The sequence below is a fragment of the Molothrus aeneus genome, unplaced genomic scaffold, assembly GCF_037042795.1.
Source record: "Molothrus aeneus isolate 106 unplaced genomic scaffold, BPBGC_Maene_1.0 scaffold_19a, whole genome shotgun sequence".
NCBI classification, from domain to species: Eukaryota; Metazoa; Chordata; class Aves; order Passeriformes; family Icteridae; genus Molothrus; species Molothrus aeneus.
Genome location: NW_027098863.1, coordinates 24542 through 49886, shown reverse-complemented (window position 1 = coordinate 49886; position 25345 = coordinate 24542). Strand labels below are relative to the sequence as shown.

At 50.3% G+C, this 25345-nt stretch overlaps 1 protein-coding gene and 1 long non-coding RNA gene across 2 annotated transcripts; one reads left to right on the top strand and one right to left on the bottom strand.

Annotated features, from left to right (window-relative positions):
* Positions 1 to 208: 208 nt before the first annotated feature.
* On the bottom strand, positions 209 to 25265 carry LOC136569751 (uncharacterized). Its single transcript, XR_010785448.1, has 4 exons — positions 25163 to 25265; positions 24511 to 24582; positions 3826 to 3905; positions 209 to 2931 (listed from the first exon to the last, which is right to left on the bottom strand). It is a non-coding gene; the product is annotated as an uncharacterized lncRNA (long non-coding RNA).
* Positions 14833 to 18733, top strand: LOC136569721 (ultra-long-chain fatty acid omega-hydroxylase-like). Its single transcript, XM_066570079.1, has 9 exons — positions 14833 to 15018; positions 15285 to 15429; positions 15803 to 15856; positions 16120 to 16247; positions 16601 to 16731; positions 17623 to 17890; positions 18251 to 18317; positions 18392 to 18480; positions 18680 to 18733. The coding sequence occupies exons 1-9, from the start codon at positions 14833 to 14835 to the stop codon at positions 18731 to 18733; spliced, it is 1122 nt and encodes a 373-aa protein (XP_066426176.1).
* Positions 25266 to 25345: the final 80 nt, after the last annotated feature.

Genomic DNA, 25345 nt, shown 5'->3' with positions numbered 1-25345 from the left:
TACATCGCTGCCCGGATTTTTTGTTGAAGGTAACGCCTATGTGGATTCCCTTGTGGCTGCCTCAGCAGTAAAAACGGTGCCTAATGTGTTACAGCAAGCTGTTCTATCTTACCAATTTTTTCATCAGGGTGCTCAGGCACTATGGCAGCAATTTAAATTATCACATAGTGTCGTGATACAGCGGAAGAAATGCCTCACACAATATGCGTGAATTGCAAATCTCAAAGTTTATTGAAAGCTCACATATATGTATATTGGTGTTAATGAAGCTTATACATATTGCAAAAGCTGAGCTCATTATTGGTTAAAGCACACTTAGATCAACCACACCTACTTCTACGCTCTAATGATTATTTTGTTTCTATGTTTGCATTCTTCTAGATTCTCTACCTAGGATATCTACATTTTCTGGCAAGCGATTTTCTCCCCCGTCTTCCCGTTTCAGCGAAGGTCACTGTGACCTTTGTCAGTGATTGGACACCGGTTACATAATCCCCAGCTTGTTTCCCCTATCCTTATCCATCGGTATCACATCGAAATGTCCTTTCTCAGCTAACCAATTATCCAAAAAGCTCTCTACAACATAGTGAAGCAAAGTCAATTATTTTTTCTTGCCCTGATTGTCATATGTCTCATGTTTCACAATATTAGAGTACTAATCCTAGAGGCTTACTCCCTTTGCAAGAATGGCAAACAGATGTGACAAAAATGCCTGAATTTGGCCGTTTAAAGTATGTTCACATCACAATTGACACCTTTTCTCATGCCATGGTTGCTTCAGGATTGGCAGGTGAAACAGCCCGGGATGTTATCCGTCATTTTTGCCACGCCTTTTCCATCTTAGGTGTTCCATCACATGTAAAGATGGATAATGGCCCGGCATATGTTTCAAAGAAATCGCAAGTGTTTTTTCATGCTTGGGGTATTGGTCATTCTTCCGGTATCCCTCATGCTTTAACAGGCCAAGCAATTATTGAATGTGCTCACGGTGTGTTGAAGCGCCAGGTACAAAAACAAAAAGGGGGAATAGAGAATGAGTCGCCTCAAGTGACATTAGACAAAGCTGTTTATGTCTTAAACTTTCTGTGTACTTTACCTGACTTACAAGAGTCTTCTATATTCTATAATTTTTCGTCTTTGAATTCAAAACAGCCAAACTTTGAGAAAGGTATTAAGATATGGGTAAAAGATTTAATCACAGGAAAGTGGACTGGCCCAGTGGAATTAATAACATGGGGAAGAGGATATGCATGTGTTTTAACAGAAAATGGCCCTCGTTGGGTCTCTGCCCGTTGTGTTAAACCTTATTTGGAGCACACAGAAAAGGACAGGATGGGTGGTTCTACAGTGGGAGCAAAATGAGTAGGTAATTGCATTGGTTATTAGGTGGATGGAAGCATGGACCCTCAAGGAATGTGTGGTAAAGATGGTAATTCGAGACAGAGTAAAGGGAGTTATAGGCTTATGCTGAAAATCCAAAATTTAAGTTAGTGGGTGTTACTTTTGCTTCTTTTCCTTGAATTCTCTCATAGAGAGGTTGGTAGTACTGAGTAATGTGTCTTGTACCATTTCCTTTTGCAGGGCACTGATGGTCCCAAAATAGGGTAATTTGATGCACCTAAGGGAGAAGTGTTGCCTTTGCATAGGGGTTGAATTAGTAGCTGAAGTCCACACTTTGAGCAACTAGGTTGGTTGCCCAGTATGATAGCAGCAACCAGTTGTAAAGTCAAGTGGATGCTACTTGGTTCTAAGTGGTGACTAGGCAGATGACTTGGTCTCTGACTCTGTGTGGGAGAAAGTTATTTGATTAGTGGTGAGGGTGTCATTCTGCTACAAATGTGTCATCTGGAAATTGCGAGGTCTGTAACAGTATTTGAAGATCTGTTTTTATGTGCTTTGTTTGTATATGAACCTTAAGATTGTGAGGGTGTGTGTTGTGGAGTTGGTAGAAGTTGGTTATCTGTAAGTGAATGAAGAATTGATCCTCTGTCTGCTTGGATTTTTGCAAGGGCCCTGCAGGAGTCCTTAGCAGTTGTATTTGCGGGTCAAATACAAAAAGGGGGAATTGTAGGAAAGACATTCTGTGCTGTTCTTGTGAGCCAGCAAAGGCCTCCTGAAGATAAAGGAAAGCCCCATATCTCTCCTGAGGAAGACACCAAGGTTGTCACCATGGAGACATGATGAAGGAGAGAAAGTTAAGAGATACAGACTTTAGCTGGCTCACAGAATGATGTGGCTCCTTGGTCACCCACTGAGAACTTTGTTTCTTTCCTATAACCAATGGGCAGTGAATGTGTATGTTAAGTGAATGTAAATATCTTGAAAAAGTATAAAAGCAACATGTTGCTATAATAAATCTCTCTTTCACCCTTCTGATGGAGTCATGGTACTTTGTGCTGTGTCATGCTCTATAACGACATCAGAGGACTCCAGGAAGGGCATGGAATATGTGCAGGATCTGGTTGCAACATCAGCAGAAGACAAGACGGAGAAGCGTCAATCACCCTCCGTGGCCAGGAGAAGTGGTAAGCAGGTAAATTGGGCTTTCGTTGCCTCTGCAGAGCCTCAGGCTCCTCTGGAACTTGGCATCTTAGCCCAGGCAGTGCTTTGGAGACCTCTGCTTGTTCCCTTGCCTCTCCCTGTCCCTGCTGTGGCACACCCCTTTGTTTGTTCTCTCTCTTGTGGCAGCCCATGGCTTTCACAAGGGCACCTTCACTCCACTGCCTTCCTCCCTGGCCCCGTGTCCCTGCACACACACACTGGCCTCTCTTGCACAGCCTCCAGCGAGAGCTTTTTGCCCCCAGTGTTGTCTGGTGGAATTCAGGGTCTCAGAGCAGATATCTCCTTGCCTTGATGTCCAGAGGTCCTTTTGCTCCATCTTTGCTGACAGGTTTCTGTGACCCTCTCTTCCATCCAATGTGCAGGTGCAACCTGAAAGGAGAAGAATCAGAAGCTTTAGAAGAACGTTCCCCCCAGACTATTTACCTTGCCTGTCCCCAAGTCTGCCCATCGAAATTGGTCAACTTTTGAAATAGAAGAGTCCTCCAGTAGCTCAGGGGAGCAGCAGCCCTCCTGCTGATGCACAGCCTGTGGAGAAAGGGGTCAGTGGCCCAAACGTGTGCTTTGGAAAGCAGAATTGGGTTCTTAAATCCTGTTGGAAGTCTCTGTAATAGACCTGTGGTGGCTGAGGGATGTATGTGGGAAGGGTTTGCCAGCCTTGAACTGAACTTGTTGATGCTCTGAGCTCTGTTGTGTCTGGGAGCCTGTTCCTTTCCCCTTGCCCAAGGGCAGAGTGTTGGTGAGGGCTGGAGTTGGAGGCTGTGTCTGCCCCGAGAGCCGGTACCGTGGGGCTGTAGGTGCTCCTGCTAGCGTGGGCTTGTCTGAGCTGGGCTCTGTGCCTCTCTCAGGTGTCCCTGCTGCAGTCACAGCTGGCCCAAGACTGACAGGACCACCTGGAGAGCTGTGTAGGGAGCAGGCAGGAGACACAAGGTGCAGAAGGGACGTCCTTGCTTCCTGATCTTCTCAGAGAGGAGCCAGGCTACAGCTTGATGCAGTCTTAGGCTTAGTCAATAGTTTATGTTTAAAGCACAGTATAGGTGTAATTGAACCTTTGTACAACTGTGTTCCATACGATGAAGGATATATTTCTATAAAAATAAAGAGTTTATTATGATCTCGATTAAACTAAAAGATCTTTATCAGGGTTATTTACTACCCAGTGCAGAGACCTATGACTTCCAGTATAGTGCATTATATCTGAAGCAACATTGAAGCAATTCTGGTAAAGCCAGCAAAAAACAATTCTTAAAGATTGATGCTACTCACCCAAACCAATGACCATGGGTAAACATTTCTCTCAGCCTCAAGGTGCGACCTTGAGGAGCATCCTCACTCCAGGGAGGAATCTGCAGAATGGAGACATGTGCCATGAACCACTTCGGTGAGGGCAGGAGAAACCTGCCATGTGTGGAGCTTTTTCATTTGTCCTTAGTAAGCTGCAGCCCGTTTGTTCTCAGAGTCACAGAATCTCAGGCTGGGGGAGGCTGGAGGCACCTCTGGAGGTCACCTTGCCCAGCCCCTGCTCCATCAGGGCCACCCAGAGCCAGGTGCCCAGGATGTGTCCAGGTGGCTTTTGAGTCTCTGCAGGGATGGCAACTCTCCCACCTCCCCAGGCACCTGCAGCAGTGCTCGGCCACCCTCCCAGTGCAGAAGTGTCTCCTGAGCTCGAAGGGCCCCTCCTGTGGGTCACTTTGTGCCCGAGACCCCTGGGACTGTCCCTGACCGTCTCCTCTGCAGCCTCCGCCTGGCTTTTCATCCCCAGGGATGAGATGCCCTGAGTCTGCTCTGCTCCAGGCTGGGCAGTGCCAGCTCTCTCAGCCTCTCCTCATGGCAGAGACGCTCCAGTCCCTCCATCAGCTTCATGGCCCTTTGCTGGACTCTGTCCAGTCTATCCCTGTGTCCTGTACTGGGCAGCCCAGCTCTGGGCCCAGCACTCCAGGGCTGGCCTCACTGGTGTGGAGCAGAGGGAAAGGATCCCCTTCCTCTGCCAGCTGTGACACAGCTCCCAGTGCAGCCCAGGACGCTGTTCTGCATTGCTGCAGGAGCACATTGCTGGCCCATGGGCATCCTGGTGTCCAGCAGAACCCTGCCAAACTTTAGTTTTCCAACTGGGTGGCCCCCAGCAGTCATTGGTACCTGTGGTTGAGCCTTCCCAAGGACAGGACTCAGCACTTGTCATTGAACTGGTCACCCTTGTTGAACTGTCCCTCTGGATGGCAGCACTTCTCTCTGGCAGATCAGCCACTCCTCCTGGTTTGTGGGAGGGCACACCCTGGCCCCCTCACCCAGTTCACTAACAAAAGTGTCAGGAAGGACTGGGCTCAGCATTGTCCTCCGGGGTGTACTGTGGGGACCCTGGGGGGCATCCCCTGGCTTGGGGATCTTGGGTCAGCTGTCTGTTTTCTGCCCCGAGATGCATGGGATGGTTCTGTGGCAGCCCGTGCTCTGAAGAATGAGTCTGGACTCTTCACTTTTCGGTCTTCAGGTTGTTTATTATTTCTTACCTATAAAATTTTCTTTCTGCCCAGCTGAGATCTGCTCAGCAAGGCAGCCACAAGCACTCTGACCACCCCCGAGATGGTGTTGTCCTTTTATACTACAAACTACGTATATCATATTTACTTTTAATTCCCAATACCTATCACCTATGTTAGACAGTGCATTTCTACTCTAAACCAATCCCAAAGTGCCAACACCACAGCAGAAAATGGAGAACAAGAAGAAGAAAGAAGAAGGACTAGACAGGCCCTGATTCCTCCATCTTGTCCCCATAACCCCCACACCAAAAATCCTAAAATCTACATTTTCACCCTGTGAATACTTTATTACTACACCATTCAAACCTGTGTGGCTTTCACATCCCCATACCAAGCTGGCAATTTGTTGGAAGGATCAAAATCAAGCCACCAGGTGTTCCAGGCAGCACGCCAGGGTCTCCAAGCCCCCCAACAGGGTTCTCGGCAATTCTGGACATCCGGAGGGATGTGCTGAGTTCCCACATAGGGAGACACAAGAAGCTTCCCTCAAAAAGCTCTTAAGACCCTATTGGCTCCTTCCCCTGTTCCTATGCCTGTTCCTATGTCCCTGAGCCACTCCCTCCCTATTCCCTGACTGGCCCTCATTTTTGTACTGCCTGGAGACCAGGTTCACCCCCTGCCCCTCGGGAGGGAGAAACCTCAAGTCTCCCATTAATGTCCCTGGGGACTCGGAACATCTCCCCACGCGGCTGAATTAAACATCTGTGGATACCATGCAAAGGCTCTTTTTGCCTCCTTACCCTGGACTTTACTAGCAGCTATTCAGGCTGCAACAGTCCACCGCTAAACTTTGTGCCACTGATCACCAGGGTTCCAAGAAGGTAGATCCTGTGCAAGGCGTCTTTGCTTGTATGTACTTATTCAGAAAGAATTGGCAGGATTTACAACTGGGATTTCTGCTCCATATCTTATGTGGGAAAAAATTGAATGATCCACGCTTCCTCTCACTGGTGGTGAGTAAAGTGGTCCTATTGTTGGTGGCAGGGGATGTCACCTGCACAGGAACTGTGCCAGACTGGTGTGACATACTGTGGGAAGGAGCACTCTGAGGGAGGTAAAAGCTGGGCTGTAGAGATCATTCAAAGACTATTCTTCAAACCATAGAAGCCCCTGTTTTGTGAAGACCAGGAACAACTCCTAAGCAAGGGCTGAAGCTGCATATCTATGAGTTCTTTTACCTCCTAGGTCAATTTCTCCATTCATGATAGCAGATTGTCCTGGTTTAAAAGACAGATGTCTTCCAAGAAAGCTGGGAATCTTCCTGGAATGGAGAGATAGCCCCCTTCCTCCAAATCATTATAACTTGAAATTACAGGGCTTCCGGGCAAAGATATGGGAAAAGAAATATCAGTTCTTTACTAGAATATATATATATATTCTAGTAAATACATATATATATATAGAGAGAGAGAGAGAGAGAGAGAGATAGATAGAGAGAGAGAGAGAGAGAGAGAGAGAGAGAGAGAGAGAGAGGGGTAATAAGAGAGAACAACCAGCAGCGCCCCCAAAGCAATGCCAGACTCTTCCCACCCGTTGAGCAGTTCTGCCTTTGCTGTAGTTCTGACGACAGCCGGCAGAGGGCGCTGTGAGCTGAGGCCAGGCAGAGTGGCTGCAGTGACTCTGCCCTGGCTCCAGGGGGCGCTGTCGGCCCAGGCGGCTTCAGGGGCCACGGCTGCGAGCCCTGAGCCAGCCCAGGGGTTAACGGCAGCCTCGGGGACACAGGGAACCTGGGGCTCTGCTTTTCCCAGGTTCTCACCCATCTGTTGCAGTATCCTGGCCATGGCAGCTCTGCTGTGGTTCCAGTCAAACAGCACCTGAGGCTCCCTCTCTCCAGAGAGAAAGAGAATAGGTGGGGTGGTCCCGTTTCCCCTCAAGCACCCACGCAGATGGTGAGAATCTTCCTGGTGATGGCGAGTGTTGAAAAGTCCCTGTCAACCAGCAGCTGCAGCAAGCAGTGGGCTCACCTATGGATGGCAAGGAGAATTCTGAAGCAGCACCAAAAACTGCCCAAACTGCCCTGCTCCTAGCATGGCCAGCTGGTTCTTCCCTCAGCAAGCCAGTGCCCAACCCTGCCCTCCCTCCCTGGAAGCTTCCAGTGGAATGGGAGGGTCACTGGCCAGTTCTTTCCCATCTCAATTGCCCCACAGGCAATTCCTTCCCAGGCAGGGAACTGCCTGGCATCAACTGCCCTCTCCTCAACACAACATCAACAGGCATCAACTGCCCTCTCCTCAACACATCCCTCTTTTCAGGTAACAAATGAGAGAAAATTCACCAAAAATCCACCCAAACACACATTTTCCACCCTGACTTTTTTCCCATACCAATATGTTACATCAAACTCTGACTTTTAAACTATATACATCCATGTATTATCCCAATTAAATATGTACATAGATACATACATGCAGATATGGATACAGGCACAGTGTTTTGGGCAATTCACCCCAAAAACAAGGTCCCCTGGAGATATCCATTATGTTTATCCATCTTTCTGCATCACCCACCAAGTCCAATCCAGTCCCTGAGCAAAGACAACCCCACAGGTGGTTTTGTCTTTGCTCGAGACAGAATTAATCCCAACAGTCTTTCCTAGCACACCTCTCATGCACACCACCAGAACTTTTCTCCACCTGCTGTGCACAGGGGTTCAGATTGGGCATGGTCAGCTTGGTTGGTGGAATCTCTGCTATTAACTAACCATGTAGCCTTTGCTAAATGCAGCTCCCACTGCTTGAGGGTCCCATCCCCCCATTGCCTTCAATGTGTTTTTGAAAAGTTCATTGCACCGCTCAACTTTCCTGGCCGCTGCTGCATGGTGGGGAATGTGATATAACCACTCAATGCCAGGTTCTCTAGCCCAGGTGTTGATAAGGCTGTCCCTGAGATGAGTCCCTTTGTTGGACTCAATTCTCTTGTAGGTACTGTGCCTCCAAAGGACCTGCTTTTCAAGACCCACAATGGTGTTCTTGGCAGTGGCATGAGGCACAGGGTAGGTCTCCAACCATCCAGTGGGGGATTCTACCATTGGGAGCATGTAGCACTTGCCTTGGCAGGTTTGAGGCAGCCTGATGTAGTCAATCTACCAGGCCTCGCCATAATTCTGTTTAACCATGGCCCCCCACACCACAGGGGCTTCACTCGCTTAGCATGCTTGATGGCAGCTCACGTTTCACAGTCATGGATAACCTGGGAGATGCTGCCCATGGTTACATCCACCCCTGGGTCTCGTGCCCACCTATAGGTGGCACCTCTGCCCCGATGGCCTGAGGCACCATGGGCCCATCGAGCTGGGAACAACTGTCCCTTGTGTTGCCAATCCAAACCTATCTGTAACACCTTGATTTTTGCAGCCTGATCCACCTCTTCATTTTTTCAGTGCTCCTCATTAGCCCAAGTCTTGGGCATGTGGGCACCCACATGTCAGACTTTCACAGGTAGCTTCTCTACCTGAGTGGCAATGTCTTGCCATTCGTCAGCAGCCCAGATTGCTTTTCCCCTATGCTGCCAATTGGTCTTTTTCCACTTTTCCAGCCAGGAAAGGCCTCCACAGAGCATTGTCTACCATCCATGAGTCAGTGTAGAGAGAGAGTTCTGGCCACTTCTCTCCCTCAGCAATGTTCAGGGCCAACTGGATGGCTTTGAGTTCAGCAAACTGGCTCGATCCACCCTCTCCTTCAGTATCTTCTGCAACCTGTCCCGTGGGGCTCCATTCACTGCTTTGCACTTTCAGTTCATCCTTACAATGCGACAGGAACTGTGAGTGTAAAGAGCACAGCATGTTTCTCCTTGTAGCTGTTGGTTCCAAGGTGGAGCTTCCTCCACACACAACACCTGTTTCTGCTCCTCTTTTTCCAGTAGATCAAAGCTCTCACCTTCAGGCCAATTCATAATTATCTCCAAGATCCCAGAGCAGTTTGTATTTCCAATACTGGCGTGCTGTGTGATGAGGACAATCCATTTGCACCATGCCTTGCTGTACCCGGACAGCCCACAGGAGTCCCTGTGACGGGTGGCCATCAGGTTCATCTCTGAACCACGAGCCTGGGCTTCCCCTCCCCACCCTGCCCCACCCAACCTCTCCCCTCCACGCCCAGCTCCACCCAACCTTGCCCTGCCACACTGAAGCCCACGCCATCCTCTACACCCCACCTTGTCCCACCCCATCCCAGCTCTGCCCCACCACGCCACACTTTACACAGCCCCTCCCTGCCACACCCAGCTGTGCCCAGCCACGCCCTGCCCTGCACCGCTCCACCCACAGCGCCCTACCCCGCTGAACTGGGCACTGCCCTGCCAAACCCTGTCCCACCCTGCCTGCCCCGCCCAGCTCCACCCTTCACTGCCCAACCCTGCCACACCCGGCCCTGCCCCACCCTGCTCCACCCAAACCTGTTCCTCCTCACCCCGCTGCAGCTCGGCCCAAGCCCCGGAAGCGCCAGCCGGGCCCGGCGCCGTTGAGCCCCGCCTGGCCTGGGCATTGCTGCTGCCGCCCTCTGGCAACCGTGCCCTGGGGCGGCAGCGTGCGCCAAGGGCCGGGCTGAGCCCTGCCGGGCCAGCAGCCCGTGTGGCCACAGCGCCGGCAGCGCCGCTGGCAAGGAGCTCTGCCGCTGGCGCCGTGACAGGCTCTGTGTTCACAGGCATGGCCGGGCGGCACCTGAGGGGGCAGCAGCAAGAGCTGCAGCTGATCTGCACTGGTGAATGAGTGTAGCGGGCTGAGCGCGGGGGCTGCCGGGGGAAGAGCTGCAAGCCCTGCCCCGGGGCTGAGGGCTCTGCTCCCTGTGCGGACCAAACCTGGCGTAGCCAGAGCGCATGCACCGATTTCAGGCCCATGTGTGGCAAGAGCATCCAGCAGCTTCGGGCTGATCCCCTTGCTCCTTGCTCCCTCCTGGCCATGGCCAGAGCCGGCTGGCATGGCCCTGGCACAGGGCTCTCCTCGGGTCACCAAAGATCCGGGATCTGACCATGGCATGGTTCCTCTCCCACGCAGCCCTTGAAGACAAGACAGAGGACATCAGCCCTGCCACCAGAAGCCTGGTGCTCGAAAGAGCCTTTGTCCTCCGGGCTGTGGCGAGAGCTCTGGGCTCCATCTTGCAGAAGCTGCAAGATCGATTTTGCAGGGCAAGGAAGAAACAGCCTTGTCTGTGGGGCCACAGTGGGCTGTGCTGCTGGAGCTCAGAGGAGAGCTGATTTGAGAGCCTCTCTATCTGCTGGGGCCACCTGAGCAGGGGGGGAATTTTCTTTAAGATTTTTCCTTCTTTTTTGTTCTTCTTTAGGCTATAAATATAGAATGTGTTCTAATACCCAGACTCCCAGGAGCTTTCTTTGGTGCCCAGCATACACAGGGCACAGGGAAAGAGGGGAAAACGGGTCCTTGAGCTCAGCAAGCTGCCAGGCGTGCAGTGGAAAAGGGGAAATGGCCAGAAGCCCCTTGGCCTTTGGTGGTTCTGCTGAAGGCTTTCAGCTGAGGACAGGGCGACTGGGCAAGGACCAGAGCTGCAGGGATCCCTGCCGGACTGGTGCCTGGAGATGGCCACAAGCCCTCCTGCCCAGCCAGGAAGGGCCATCTCTGCCCTTCTGCTCGTGTGTTGCTGGCTGCATTGCTGAGGCCTCTGAGGTTCCTCTTGATCCGGCTCCTCTGGAGCTCAGTTGGAGCTGCGCCACTGCTGGGCAGGTTGGCCAGGCACGGGGAGACCCTGATGGGATGATGGGGCAGTGGGAGGCCATGAAGGGATGAGGTGCTGCAGAGGCCCTGATGGGACAAGGTGGTGGGAAGGCATGAGGGCCATGTGGGAGGGAGTGGGTGGTAGGAGCCTCCAAGGTGTGGTGGACTACAGCTGGCCTGTAGGCCTCAAAGTATAAATAATAACAAATTTATAACGGAAATATGTGATCAATTACATAATTACCTTACTTATATAACTCAACCAGTAAGAGCAGGCCCAGGCCATTGGGGACTCAGGCTTCTGTTGGCTGGTTGACCAGGAAGTAACTGGCTCAGCCAACAAGGACTGACACCTCATGGGCTTCTTAGGTATAGAAGGAAGTAAGATCTCAATCAAGGGAGCTGTTGCTGCATGAACACGGTGTGTCTTGTCACTTGTCTGTCTCTGAAACTGTGACACCCAGGGGACAGGAGGCCCCTGAAGGGCTGGATTGGTGGGAAGCCCTGAGGAACTGGGTGTCAGAGGCCATAAGCCCTGGAGGGTGGGCCTCAGGAGGAGGGTGGGGACACCCCTGAGGTGCCCAGACTGGGCTTGCTGGGGATGAGGAGGGCAAGGGGACCCTGCCAGGGCATGGTCACTGGGTGCTGCCAGGGCGGTGGGCAGAGCAGGGCTAGCGGCCAGCCTGGGCCTCTGTGGCTGCCCAGGCCATGGTGCTAAGAATGAGGCTTTCCTTTTTTTCTGCCCCTGTGGTGAGGGCAGCGATGTCTGAGTCGCTGCTGCCGAAGTGGCTCTGGACACCACAGAAACAGCACCAGAACATGCACAGGAACAGCAGCACCCTGAACCCCAGCACCTGCTCAGTGAGGTGTCTGCACCAGCTGCCATTCCAAAGGGGTGATACTGTGGGCACCATTGCACGTGGTTTGGCAAAAGGGTTCAGCACACTTGGCCACAATGGCTTTCTCTTGGCTTGCCAGCCTCACAGCAATGCTTGGCAGCTGCAGCTGCAGCCTGCGCCCCTGACTGACTTCAATGGCTGTGCTTGAGGGATGACTCGCCTTCCACTGGCAGGCATCCCCAGGCAGCAGCATTGGTGCCATCATGAGAGGGACATGAGCTCTGCACTGCAGCTGCCATCCCTCTCCTCCGTGCAGGCACCTTAAAAACATGTGCATAAGCTTCCAACCAAAATCCTGGACTGGCTTGGAACAAAGGAAGCAGCAGCAGGCGCTGAAGAAATGGAGGCACTTGTGGTCGACATTCAGGGCTGGAGGAAAGCACTTTGGTGTCTGCTGAGGATGTGGCCTGCTTTGCAAGCTCAAGGCTTCCTGCTGGAACATCCTGCTTTGCTCTTGCTGGAGGCCATTCCCTACCAATGCATGGGCTTCCATTGTTCCTGGATCAAGTCTGGTGGACCTGTGGGCAACAAGTCTGTCCTGTGTGCATCTGACAGCAGAAAAGAGCAGGACATGGCTGCTTCCAGCACTTGTCTTGGCTGCTCCTTCAGGGGCCTGGCACCATCATCAGAGGCACAGAACAGTTTCTCCTCCCAGAGTTATCCCTATCCTCTGCACTTCCCCAGGTGTCTGCCTTGATGTTCACTGGGGAGCTCCCTGTTTGTGGCCGTCCATTGCTGTGCTCAGCAGGCAGCCAGTTGTGTTTGCACATGAGCTGCCACAGGAAGACACACAGCTAGCGAAACATTGAATAAGAGAGGCTGGGCCAATTCTTTCTCTTCAAAATGCAAGAAAGACAGAAAAACGCAAGGAAACATGACAGTGTTTCAGTGGAGTCTCTGTCATGTGAAATTCAGTAGCTGTTGGTGCTTCTGTGCTACTGCTAATGCCTTCTATGAAAAAATCATTTCAGGAAGGAGCAACATCATCTGGCACACACCAAGTGTTGCCACCATTGCTCCAGGTGCTCCTACCAGGAGCCCCTGTAGGATGGAGCACAGCCCCCAATGCACGTCGGCTTTGGCTGCCCTCTGGCAGAGAAGCCCTCTTGAGGCACAGGTCTCTGGGGCAGGAGATGGGCACCAGTGCTGCCAGGGCTCAGAGGGACTCTGCTTTGGCAGGGACTCTGCCACACCTGATGTCAGTGCTCCCCGGGCCCCAGGGCTCAGAGCAGCATTCATGCCCTGGCCCACACGTTCCTTGTCTCTCTCACACGGCTATGCTTAGCGTGGCCACCAGACAGGACCTGTCCCAAGGAGGCCATGCCAGCTTCTGTGGATGGCCCTGTGCCCTTCCTGCTGCAGCTGTGTTTGCAGACGTGGGGGCTCCTTCTGCTGCCCTGAGCCTGCAGAGCAGGGCAGCCTTTGCTTATGGTTTGAGCCGTTCCTAAAGATCCTGTTGGTCTGAGACACTTGGAGCAAGGCATTGCTTCCAACCTGGGCCACTTTGGGGGGGCTGGGGGCGGTCCCAGGGCAGGTGGCAGGGTGTCCAAGGGCACTTTGTGACACTGTGCAGCATGGTCACTGTGACATGGAATGGGACAGCGTGTTCAAGGGCCCTTTGTGACACCATGCAGCATGGTCACCATGGCATGGAATGGGACAGTGTGTCCAAGGGCCCTTTGTGACATGCAGTGACATAGGTGTTGGCAGTGATGTGGCTACGCCACAGTGCTTGGTGCATGTGATGGGACAGGACAGGGGAGATGGGGACGGGGACACTCCGAGGGGACAGGGACACACAACAGTGGACAGGTCTCAGGTTTCTGGGGTTGAGATGGTCCATGAGGTGTTAGAAAGTCTTTTTTCTTCTCAGCCCTGCAACCAAAGAAGTCGAGATTTGTCAGTTCTGCTTCTCAAGGTTGTTTTTCTTACCTATTATATTCTTTCTCTGACCTGCTGAGATCTGTCCAGCAGGTTGGGTTGTGGCACTGTCCTTGCGGTGGTGTTAACTTTTTATACTATGAACTACATGTACTTTATTTACAATAATTTTCCAATATCTATTACCTATGTTAGACAGTCTGTCTCTACTCTAAACCAATCAAAAAGTGTCTCCATCCCAGCAGAAGATGGAGGACAAGAAGGAGAAGGATAGGACATGCCCAGATTCTTCCATCTTGCCTGTTGAACCCCCATTCTAAAACCCCAAACTTCTACTTTTTCACTCTGTGATAAATTAACTAACATTCTATTCAAACTCTTGTGGCTTGTAAATCTTCACACAAAGCTGGGAATTTTTCCCATGGATTAAAATTGAATGCACAGGTGTTTTTGACTCCATGCCAAGGTCTCTGAGCCCCTTGCCAGGGTCTCGAATAACCCAGGGCAGCCAGAAGAATGTCCTGGGTCCCAAGAGACAGGGACAAGTCCAGAGGTATAGGGACACATAGGTGGGGGACAGTGATACACAGAGGGAAGGGGAGACAGGGATACATGGGGGGGACAGGGACATGTCACAGACATATTTTATGAAAATCCTTTCGCTAGGATTTTTCTCCTGAGAAGCTGAGAGGCCTCAGAAATGAAATGTAAACAATAACTATCTGATGGGTGTGGAATGTGGTCTGGAGATGGTTTACCAATAGGTGCATCTTTGATTGGCCTGTGTGGTTGTTTTTAATTAATGACCAATCAGAGGTCCAGCTGTGTCGAGGCTGTGAGCAGTTAGAAGATTGTATTATTCATTCATTTTTTTACTAGACTTCTGATGTCTCCTTTCTCTTTCTTTATTATAGCTTTAGTATATAATTTTTTAAAAATATAATATATATCATAAAATAATAAAACAGCCATCTGAAACATGGAGTCAAGATTCTCATCTCTTCCCTTGCTGGGGTTGCCTGCCAAATTCCACAGAGACACACATACAAGGAGAGGGGACACACCAAGAGGGGAACACTATGCCACCAGGATACTCATGTGGGGACGCTGCCACCAGGACATGTCAGCACAAGAAGTCACCAGGACGTGTCAGAGGACGCTGCCACCAGAATGTGTATTAGGACAAAAGGCGGATCCGGTGACACGCAGAGCCGCGCCACGTCACCCCGCGGGTGACACCGCCCACACCCGACCCTTGCCCTGTCCCCTGCCTGTCCCCAGGAGCGGTTCTATGGCGGTGGCCACAGCGCTAGGTTCCCTGGGCGCGGTGGCCCTGGGCACCTTCGTGGTGGCCCTGCTGCTGCGGTGGCTCTGGGATGCGCTGGTGGCTGTCACCCGATTCTGGGCCACTTGTCTCCAGCTGAACAAGTTCCCCATCCCGCCCTGGCGCAATTGGTTGCTGGGACACACCGGCATGGTGAGGGGACAGGCGGTGGCATCTGCGGGGACAGTGGGGACAGGGGTGGAGGCACCTGCAAAGGAACAATTGGGTGGTGGCACCTGTGAGGGGACCGAAGGAATGGGGTGGTGGCACTTGGGGGGATGGTGAGGACGGGGTAGTGGCACCTGCAAGGGGAAAGTGGGGCAGACACACATGTCCCCAAGGCTGGCAGTGTGCTGAGGACACACATGTCCCTGAGCCTATCTGTGCCCCCAATGGCACACATGTCCTGTTGTCCCCAGGGCCAGAGCACGGAGGAAGGCCTACAGCAGGTGGACACCTTGGTGGCCCAATATCGTCATGGCTGCCTCTGGTGGGGACTTCCCTGGCTGCCTGTGCTGCGCCTCTTCCACCCCAGCACCCTCCAGCCACTCCTCAGTGCCTCAGGTAGGACATGGGACATCAGACGGGTCCCCAGGGCCACCCATGGGTGTCACCGCACCTGGCACAGAGACCTGGCAGTGGCCACCAACCCAAGCCCACAGGTCCCCAGAGGTGTCACCATTGGCAGGCCAAATGCCACCCCATAGTGGCCACCAACCTGTCCTTGAGGTTCCCCAAGGCCACCCAAAGGTGTCACCATGTCCAGCCTCTAGTTGTCCCCCAACCCTCATCCTTTGGTGGCCATGGGTGCTGGGAGAGGGTCCCCACCTGAGGGTTAATGGGTGCAGACAGGGTGGTGCCACCCCCAGTGTCCCCACGCAGGGAACCTGATGGCACCCCAGTGAATCCCTGCCCACCCCATCCTTGTATCCTGCAGCTTTTGTGGCCCCCAAGGATAAAATTTTCTACGGCTTCCTCAAGCCCTGGCTGGGTGAGTGGGGGGGGGTTTGGATGGGGACAGCACCCCGGGGTGCCCCGCGAATGGAGTTGGGTGTCACAGGGGTGGGGACAGCACACCTGGGTGGCCCCCTAGGATGGATCCAGGTGTGCCACATGGGACAGGGGCGGTGGGGGACAGGGACATATCCTTGGGTGCCCCCAGATGGATTGCTGTGTGTCACAGAGGACAGGGGCGGTGGGCGACAGGGACAACCCCCTGGGTGCCCTTGGCGGACCTCGGTGTCCCCTCCCCAGGAGAGGGGCTGCTGCTGAGCAATGGGCAGCGCTGGGCACGGCACCGGCGACTCCTGACGCCCGCCTTCCATGGGGATGTGCTCCAGAATTACCTGGGAATCTTCAACCAGAGCACCCGTGTGCTGCTCGTGAGAGATCCCAGATGGGCATGAGTCTCCACCTGCACCCCAAATCATGAGTGCTGCACCCTAAATTCTGACCTGAGTCCCTCCCGCACCCAAAATTCTCTTCTGCACCCACTGCTGCATCCTGAGTCCTGTCCTGCACCCTGAGTCCTGTCCTGTACCCAAATTCTGTACTGTCCCATACCCCAAACCCAAAGCTGCCCCCAAACCTCAACCCACCCCTCGTTCATCACCACATTCCTGTTCCACACCTGCTTCCCACTCTTCCCCCTCTCCCACCCCTGTCCCACCCCCCAGTTTATCCCCTGTCCCTGATCCCCTCCCTGTTCCCTCCCCAACCCAGTCCTTCCCCGCAGGCCAAGTGGGGGGCAGCAGCAGTGGCAGCTGGTGGGGGGCCAGTGGAGTTGGAGGTGCTGCAGCCCCTGAGCCTCCTCACCCTGGACACGCTCCAGAAGTGCATCTTCAGCCACAAGAGCCACTGCCAGGAGTGAGTGTCACCTGTCCCCATTGATCATCTGTAAGAGACAGTCTGAAGTTTTCCTCATTTGCCTCACAACCATCGCAAAGACAGAGATCCCTCATCTGCCTCACGACCACTGTCATGGACGGAGATTGAAGCCCCTTCCCACGGACTGAGACCCTTATAACTCTAACACAGGGGGCTGGCCGGACTGAGGTAAGATGTTTGCCAAGTGTTGCCTGCAGGTGTGTTCCCTGGACCAAGAAAACAATTGGTCTCGCTCACTGCTGAGAACATGGACTGTCTGTAAACTTACCTCTTCCCCACCTTGGTGGAGGACTATAATACAACCAACACTTTGAGATTCTCCCTGTCGTGACAAGACAGATCTATTAGCTGGACCACAATGGTTTCGTCTCTCCACTGGTAGCTATTCCCCCCCTCTTTCTCTCTCTCTCTCTATCCTTTATTCTCCTTTCTAATCCTTCTATCACATCTGCTGTGGGCACTCAATAAAGGGTGCATTTGTTTTGATTAATACTAAAATCCCCTTCCGTGTTGCTTTTGCACTCTGGGATAAGTTAATGAACCATCATAACTCCTGCTTGTATATAAGTGGATCATGACACCATCCTGGTGGTTGTGGTGCCTACCATTGTCCCTGCTGGCCATCCCGGTGGCTGTGCTGGCCCTGCTGTAGTCCCTGTTGACCATCCTGTCCCATCATTGTCCCTGCTGGCCATCCTGGTGGCTGTGCTGGCCCTACCATGGTCCCTGTTGACCATCCTGATGACTGCATAGGCCCCCACTGGCCATCATGGTCCCACCACTGTCCCTGTTGGTCATTCTGGTGGCCCCAATGGTCCTGCTATCATCCACGCTGGTGGCCACAGTGTCCCCTACATTGTCCTGGTACAGGCGGCCCAGCGAGTACATCCAGGCCATCCTCGAGCTGAGCTCATTGGTGGTCCGGTGCCAGCTACAGCCATTTCTCCACCCATGGTGGCTCTACAGCCTCTCCTCTGATGGCCGGCGCTTCGCCCGCCCTTGTGCCACTGTCCACGCCTTCACTGCTGATGTGGTGCAGTGCCAGCGCCAGGCACTTGCCTGCCTGGGCCACCAGGCCTGGCTGGACGGCCACTGGGGACGCAGCATGGACTTCATCGACCTCCTGCTGCTCACCAAGGTGGGGCTGGGGTGGTGGCCATGGGGACATGGAAGTGGTTAAGAGGGTGGTTGTGGCCATGGGGAGATGATAGTGACCATCAGGGGATGATGGTCAAGGGGATGGTGGTGGCCATGGAAGGGTTGGCCATAGAGGCCACTACCATGGTGGTGGCCATGGGGGGCTTGGGCATAGACTGGTGGCCACAGGGGAACAGTGGTGGACATGGGCAGCATTGACCATAGGGCTGGTGGCCAGTGGGATTGTGGTGACATAGGGTGGTGGCCATGGGGCCAAAGCGGTGGCCATGGATAGGATTTGGCCCCAGGTGGCCCACGGACTGGTGGCCCCAGTGGCCCATGGCTCATCTTGCCCCTGCAGGACGAGAATGGCCACACCCTGTCGGATGAGGACATCGCGGCTGAGGCTGACACCTTCATGTTTGAGGGTGAGCATGAGCTCCCAGGTGCCATTGGGAAGGAGCCACTCCAGTGTCCCCTCACTCACCCAATGTCCCCACAGGCCACAACACCACAGCTACTGCACGGGGCACCCCACTTTTGTGGCCCGTAGAGGCCAATAGCCTAGAAGCTAACGGCACCACAAACCCGGTAAAGAAAGCAAGCAAGGAACTGAGTTCCCTAAGAACTGCAGTTTAAATCACCTGTAATTCTAGCGCACGAAGATCCAGACAAGAACAGTGGGCTGTGAGTATCGTTCAGTTGGGTGGAGGTGACAGTGTCTGATTGAAAGTGAGAGAGTGAGACTCAATATTATTGCGGAGTGATCAACGAGTCCTTCTCTCTGCAGTTCCATCACCCCGCGAGGGGCTTGGCCAGTGAAGGGACCAAGCGAGTGGTGTGAGACAGTGGTCACAATGGGTCAGGGGAACAGTAAGACCTCTGGCTCAAGGACCCCCCAGAGAGGTTCAACGAGCCCCCAGAGAGGCTCAAAGGGCCCCAAGAGAGGCTCAAGGTTATGGGGCCCCCAGAGAGGCTCTAAAAACAAGAAAGGGAGTGAGTAACCAGAGATACCCCCTGGGATTAATGACTGCACATTGGGATGCAATGCCCTCTTGGAAGGGGAAAAGTAAAGAAAGCGGATACATTATTGTATGGTAGAGAGGACTAAGGAAGAAATTAGGCCTGATCATTTATATTGGCCAATGTTTGGGTCCTTTGATGACTGGATGTGTGAAGCTTTAAATATTTATGTAAATAGTAAGGAACGCTTTGATCAGGAGGAAAGTCATTATGTGGCACTTTGGAGGGGGGTCTCTGTAGCGATAACATTATACCCCCTGAAAACTAAAAACAGGAGAAAGATGGAAGAAAAAGAAAAAGGTTGGGAACCATTAGACAATTTGCCCCCTCCCTATCAAGGGCAGGAAACTCTCTCCTCCCCTGAGAGGCCCAGGAGCTTGACAACTCCAGCCCTATCACCACCATCTAGTAGGACTTGGAGCAAGAGGAGAAAACAACGTGAGGAAAATAATTCTAGTGGGGAGGAGAAAGATGAAGAGACTATTCCCCTTGAGAGAAGTACTTATGGGTAGAAATGATAGGGGAATAGGGTTGGTAACAGTCCCACTTAATACTGGGAATGTAAGAGAATTTGAAAAGGAAATGGGGCAGCTGCTTGAAAATCCTTTAGGGGTTTCCGAGAGCTTAGACCAATTTTTAGGCCCAAATACCTACATCTGGGATGAGCTTCAAGCTATATTAGCAATACTATTTACTATAGAGGAAAGGGAAATGATTAGGCAAGCAGGAATGAGAGACTGGGAAGAAGACACCAGGCAGGGTCCACGTGGTGATCAAAAATGGCCTAATCAGAATGAGCAGGACAGACAAAATATGAGGGACCTTAGAGATATCATTAGACAAGGGATACAGCATGCCTCGAGGGCAAAATATTAACAAGGCCTTCAGTGTGCGCCAAGAAAAAGATGGAACACCTACAGATTGGCTTGAGAGGCTCAGAAAGGGCCTGCAAAAGTATTCAGGAGTGGACCCAGATTCCCCAGTAGGAGTTGCATTGCTTATAACTCAATTTGTGGCAAAATTATGGGGAGACATACAAAAAAAAAAAACAACAAAAGGCTAGAGAAATGAGAGGATTGGCAGGACTGCGGTCTCCAAGAGCTACTGTGGGAAGCCCAAAAGGTGTACATGAGGAGAGATAAAGAAAAACAAAAGGCAAAAGCCAAGATATTTGTAGCAGCTGTGAGGGAAACTCAGAAGGGGGAAAAGAAAGCAGAACAGCAGAACAAAGACCTAGGGGAGATTGTAAGAAACTTCCCCAAATTAGAAACCCCAGAGATGGTCCTGCAGATTATCATTGCCATTACTGAGGAAGAAGAAGACACACAGAACGAAGCTGTAAGCAACGACAAAAAGATGAAAAAAAAAGAAAAAAAATGTTTGAAGAGGACAAATAGGGGTGTCAGGGGCTGTACATCTTGGGGACCAGAACATAGAAAAAGTCCTTGATAAAACCAAAAACAGGTCCACAAGGGGAAGAAATTACCTTTTTAGTAGACACTGGAGCAGAAAGATCATCTATACAGCACCTCCCTAAAGGGTGTAAAATTAGTAAAGAAATTGCTCTAGTTTTGGGAGCAAAAGGGGAACCACTTAAGGTAGCCATACTTAAAAATGTTGAAATTTAATCAGAAAATAAGATTTGTTTGAATGATTTGTTATTGGTACCAGAAGAAGAAAATAATTTGCTAAGAAAAAAATTAATTCTAGATTTAGGAGTAAATTTAGAAGTGAAACAAGAACTACAGGTACACTTTTATACCTTAATGTCACAAGAGAAAGACAAAATTAATCCAAAAGTGTGGCACCATAATAGGAAAGCTGAAGATTGGACCCATTAAGATAGAAATAAGTAATCCAATTGTTTCCCTAAGAGTATTAGAAGCTTTGAGGGTACCATCAGGGATAGCTGTTGTCCATGTAAGAGGATACCAGAGGGGAATGGATTATTGGACTCATGGGAATAATTTGGCTGATGCAGAAGCACAAAGGGCAGCAGTATGCTTACCCGTGTTCTTAAATAATTTGAATAAAAGTGAAGATGATACAAAGTATCAAAAATGCTGTATCTCAAAGGAAATACAAGTGATGGAGAAACTAGGGGCTAAGCAAGAAGGGGGTAGGTGGCTTTTACCAGATGGTAGAGAAATGCTATCTAAAAGTTATGTTAAAAGAATAATTCACCAGTTACATTAATGAACTCATTGGCCAACACGAGCACTAAGCGACCATTTTTTAAAGTTTTTAGGGTGTCTAAGAATATTTGATATAGCAAAACAGAAGACACAAGGATGCATTATTTGCCAGAAAATTAACAAGAAGACATCTAGACAGACCCCACAGAAAAACTGCGAGGAAGGCAGAAAAACTGCGTATAGGCCTTTTGAAAAGATACAAGTGGATTTTACCAAACTACTGAAAGTGGGAAGATATAAGTATTTGTTAGTAACAGTAGACCAATTAACTCATTGGGTAGAAACCTACCCTGTGACACGAGCAACAGTACATTTTGTTACAAAGATTATTTTAGAAGAAATAATTCCACGATTTGGGATGATTGGAGTGATTGATTCAGATCAAGGTTCTCACTTTACCTCAAAAGTGTTAAAAGAAGTAATGAAAGCTCTAGGGATCTCTCGGGAATAATATACCCCTTGGCACCCTCAGAGTTTGGGGAGAGTAGAAAGAATGAACCAGGCCCTAAAGCATCAGCTAGCAAAACTAACAATTGAAACAAAACTATCTTGGATTAAGTGCTTACCACTGGTGTTGTTAAATATTCGAACAATGCCGAACTCAGAGCATGGGATCTCCCCATATAATGTGTTATATGGGATGCCATATTCTCAAGAGATGCTGGGAGATATAATAACCTGTACTGAAAAGGATTGCAATTGCTATCCCTTTGGAAGCACTGAATGAAACTATTGTAAGGAGAGGTGGTATTATCATTGTTGCAGGGGTTATCCTCCAAGTGGATTGTGTCCAGAGTGTAAACACATTGAACAGAATTTAACTGAATATATTGTAAAAAAGAAAAGAGAATAGAGGAAGGGACATTAGAACTAGATTCTTATGAGTGGTGGATGTTATGGAAATACAGATTAAGAGGGGGACGATCAAGTGAGGCAAAAAATAAAAAGATTGAGCATCGCAAACGTAATCGAGTCCCTTGCGGATCCGAGCCAGTCAAAGCAAAGAAGTGGGAAGTATTTAAGAAACAGCACGAAACCTGGGAAAGCTCATACAGAACCCCTGAAGAATATCCTTGCTGCTGAGAAGATGGTACCCCTCACTGCTGGGAGCACCCCAGTAGGCAGAGGAGGTAGAGGGATAATAAAACTGTGGGGCCTTCTGGTACTGCTGAGTCTTCCATGGAATGGGATAACCAATCCCTGCTTGAAGGGCTACCAAAATGTAAAGTATGGCTGGACCACAGCCCGAGCATTTGCAGCAAACACTCATATTAATGCAGGATGTTATGAGCCAGGAAAACTTGAAACCTGTACAATAGGAGAAAAGAGTTACTGGGTAGCAACAAATTCAGGAATGGGAGAATGGGCACCTCAAAACTATCAATTTTGTCCCCAGGGAGAACCATTCCTCTGTTTTACCAAAGGCGGAATGTGGGGATACTCAGATAAAGGGGGAGTACAAGATAAATTCAAGGAAGAATTAGTGAAAAAAGTCACAAAGAATTTAGGGGAAATTCAAACCAAAAAAGAACAAGAGCAGGAAGTGACCTGTATAAAAAAATTAAGAAAAGACTCAGTGATCGGGACCTCCCTATGTTAGGAAAAAAATTTGTGTATTGATCTGATGCAAAAAGTAGTTAAGGAATTAAATGTGACTAACTGTTGGGTTTATGGGGATCCCAAATGACTGAGCAATGGCCATGGAGAGGAGAAGGGGTTGGACCTGATCAGTTGATATTATGGAACAGGACACAAAGATTTAATGAAATTCAACCTGAGGGGTAAACATTGAGTCATGAAGTAGTAGGTCAAATTTGTATTTCTAGGAAAGGAAACAATTTTACTACAAACGTAGGACACACCCATTGCAAGATAATATATACCACCAACTCCACTTTTACAACGTGGTGGCCAAAACCACCAACAGGTTATTGGTCTATCAACTGTACCAAGGGAACTGTTTTCTGGAAAAGTGTAACACATGCTAATCCTTTTGAAGAGGTAAAAGATCTTAGGGGATATTGGGAAAATCTGGGGCAGATGGCTGAAAATTAGACAGCTTCAAATGGATTATTTTCAATTGCTGGTAAAAGGGCATATACTGAATATCAAAGAGATGGAGAGGTACCTGTACGATTGGAATTATACAACCTGCATTCTTTTTGCTACCAAAGAGCCAAGGTGAATATTTAGTACTACCTCTTTATGAAACTCTGCGCAGAAGAAAACAAACTGAAATAGGAGGAAAACAGTCCTGGAAAAATGAAGAATGGACTTCCCAACAGATCACAGATTACTACAATCCTGCCTCCTGGGCTCAGAATGGCAGTTGGGGTTATAGAACCCCTATGTATATGCTTAACCTAATCATTAGATTACAGGCCATTGCAGAAATTACTTCTAATTAAACATCAGAGGCACTGAAGCTTGTAGCTAGACAACTAAACCAGACCAGAGCGGCAGTATATCAGAATAGGCTAGTCCTAGATTATTTATTAGCTGAAGAAGGGGGTTTTGTGGAAAATTTAGTACATCTGAGTGCTGTTTAGAGATTGATGATAATGGAGAAGCTATTACAAATTTGGCAGGTGAAATTAAACAAGTTGCATGTGTTCCAGTGCAAAAATGGAATTCCACATTAACTGACAATTGGTGGAATAATTTGTTTGAAGGAGCCTAGTGGAAAAATGAGGGTTCATGTTGCTTTGTTCTGCATTAGGTCTATTGTTTATACCATGTATGGTTCCATGCTTTATTAGGCTAATATACTCAGCGATCCAGGGAATGCAGATTTCAGCAACGCCCATAAACCCTAAAATAACAACCACCACGGGAGAAGAAACTCAATCCCTTATGATAGTCAAGGCAAAGCAGAACCAAAAAACTGCAACACAAAAAGTATTAGCTCAATTTGAAGCAAAGACATGAATCAATAACATAAAGGGGAAGGATTGTAAAAAATGTTTTTGTGGTTTGTGTCAATTGGCAATGGAATCAGCAAATGCTTCTATCTGCTGTGTCCAAAATAGACACAATGAAAAGTTTTGAAACTTTCTGACCAAATAGCCAAATAAAGCAACAAAATCAAAGAAGTATAGTAGAGTAAAAGAGATGAGGTAGCAAGACGGCTGATACTTAGAATAAAATAGAGGAAGTTGGGGTAAAGCTAAGAGATATTGCAACAAAGCAATTAAATGCTTATGTGTAATAAAAAGCTTGATACACTTGGCAAAATCATGTAGCAGACAGCAGTGTAAGGCCTCCCTCCAGAAGGATAGGAATCAATGGCCACTTGGAAAGATTATGAAATTCCTGATCCTAGCTTATTGTTATTTGCTGATTTGGACTAACCAAGCACATTAGAAAATGCTTTGTGGGCTTAAAAACAGTAAATATACTTTACCAAACTTTTAAGTGGTGTGTGCCGTGAGTGGAGCAGTGACTCCCCGGCCAGCCAGCGCTGCTTGCTTGCTTGCTTTAAAATAAAAGGATATAGAAATAAAATTCGGATTGACTATTGAAATTGTATATCAATTCAAACGCGGCTCCCAGGTGTTCCAGGGTCCCTTTTCTCCAGCATCCCTCCACTCCAGGCACTCAGCGCTTCCCCTGCTCCCCGACTATACTTTCAGGGTCGGGGAGCCCGGGCCCCACTCATCTCCCGGCTCCACCACCCCTCCAGCCTGCCGGAGCTCCCCCAGCTCTGCTATCGCCCCTCTCCCCACGCCGGGGCTCCCGCCTTTCATCCCCCGGCTCTCACGGAGATCCCCAAAACCCGTATCCCGCCCCGCCGTAACCGGGCGATCGCCACGTGGGGCCCGCAAAATCCCCCCAGGACCATTTCCGGCTCAGCTTTGCACTCCTGCGAGATCCAAAAATATCTCCTCATCAAATAAATAAAAAATACCTCTCTCAGCGACACCGAAATATAATTGGCAATCGACTCCGGAATCGGCAGGGCCTAAACCACAGCAAAATCTCCCTCTCCCCGCCAAAAAAAACCACTCCCGGAGCTGCCGCGATCGACTCGGGGCGCGCTTCTCCTCCGCGCTCACCTGCGGGATGCGGGGCAATGCGATGCTGCCGGGGCCAGCCGAGCAGCGGGCTCAGCGGGCTCGCCGTGGAACCCCGCAATGCTCCCTCCCCTGCTGCTGCTCCTCCTCGGGCTGCTCGCCTTCGTGCTCCTCCTGTTCCTGCTCCTCCCCTTCCCCTCTCTCTCCCCTTCCTCCCGCTCCTCC

Excerpts from the sequence above, each read along its gene's own strand:
- LOC136569721 (XM_066570079.1), top strand. The coding sequence starts at position 14,833 with ATGGCGGTGGCCACAGCGCTAGGTTCCCTGGGCGCGGTGGCCCTGGGC. Across the intron at positions 18,318-18,391 it reads TGACACCTTCATGTTTGAGG|GCCACAACACCACAGCTACT; the intron begins GTGAGCATGAGC and ends ATGTCCCCACAG. Across the intron at positions 18,481-18,679 it reads CTAACGGCACCACAAACCCG|TTCCATCACCCCGCGAGGGG; the intron begins GTAAAGAAAGCA and ends TTCTCTCTGCAG.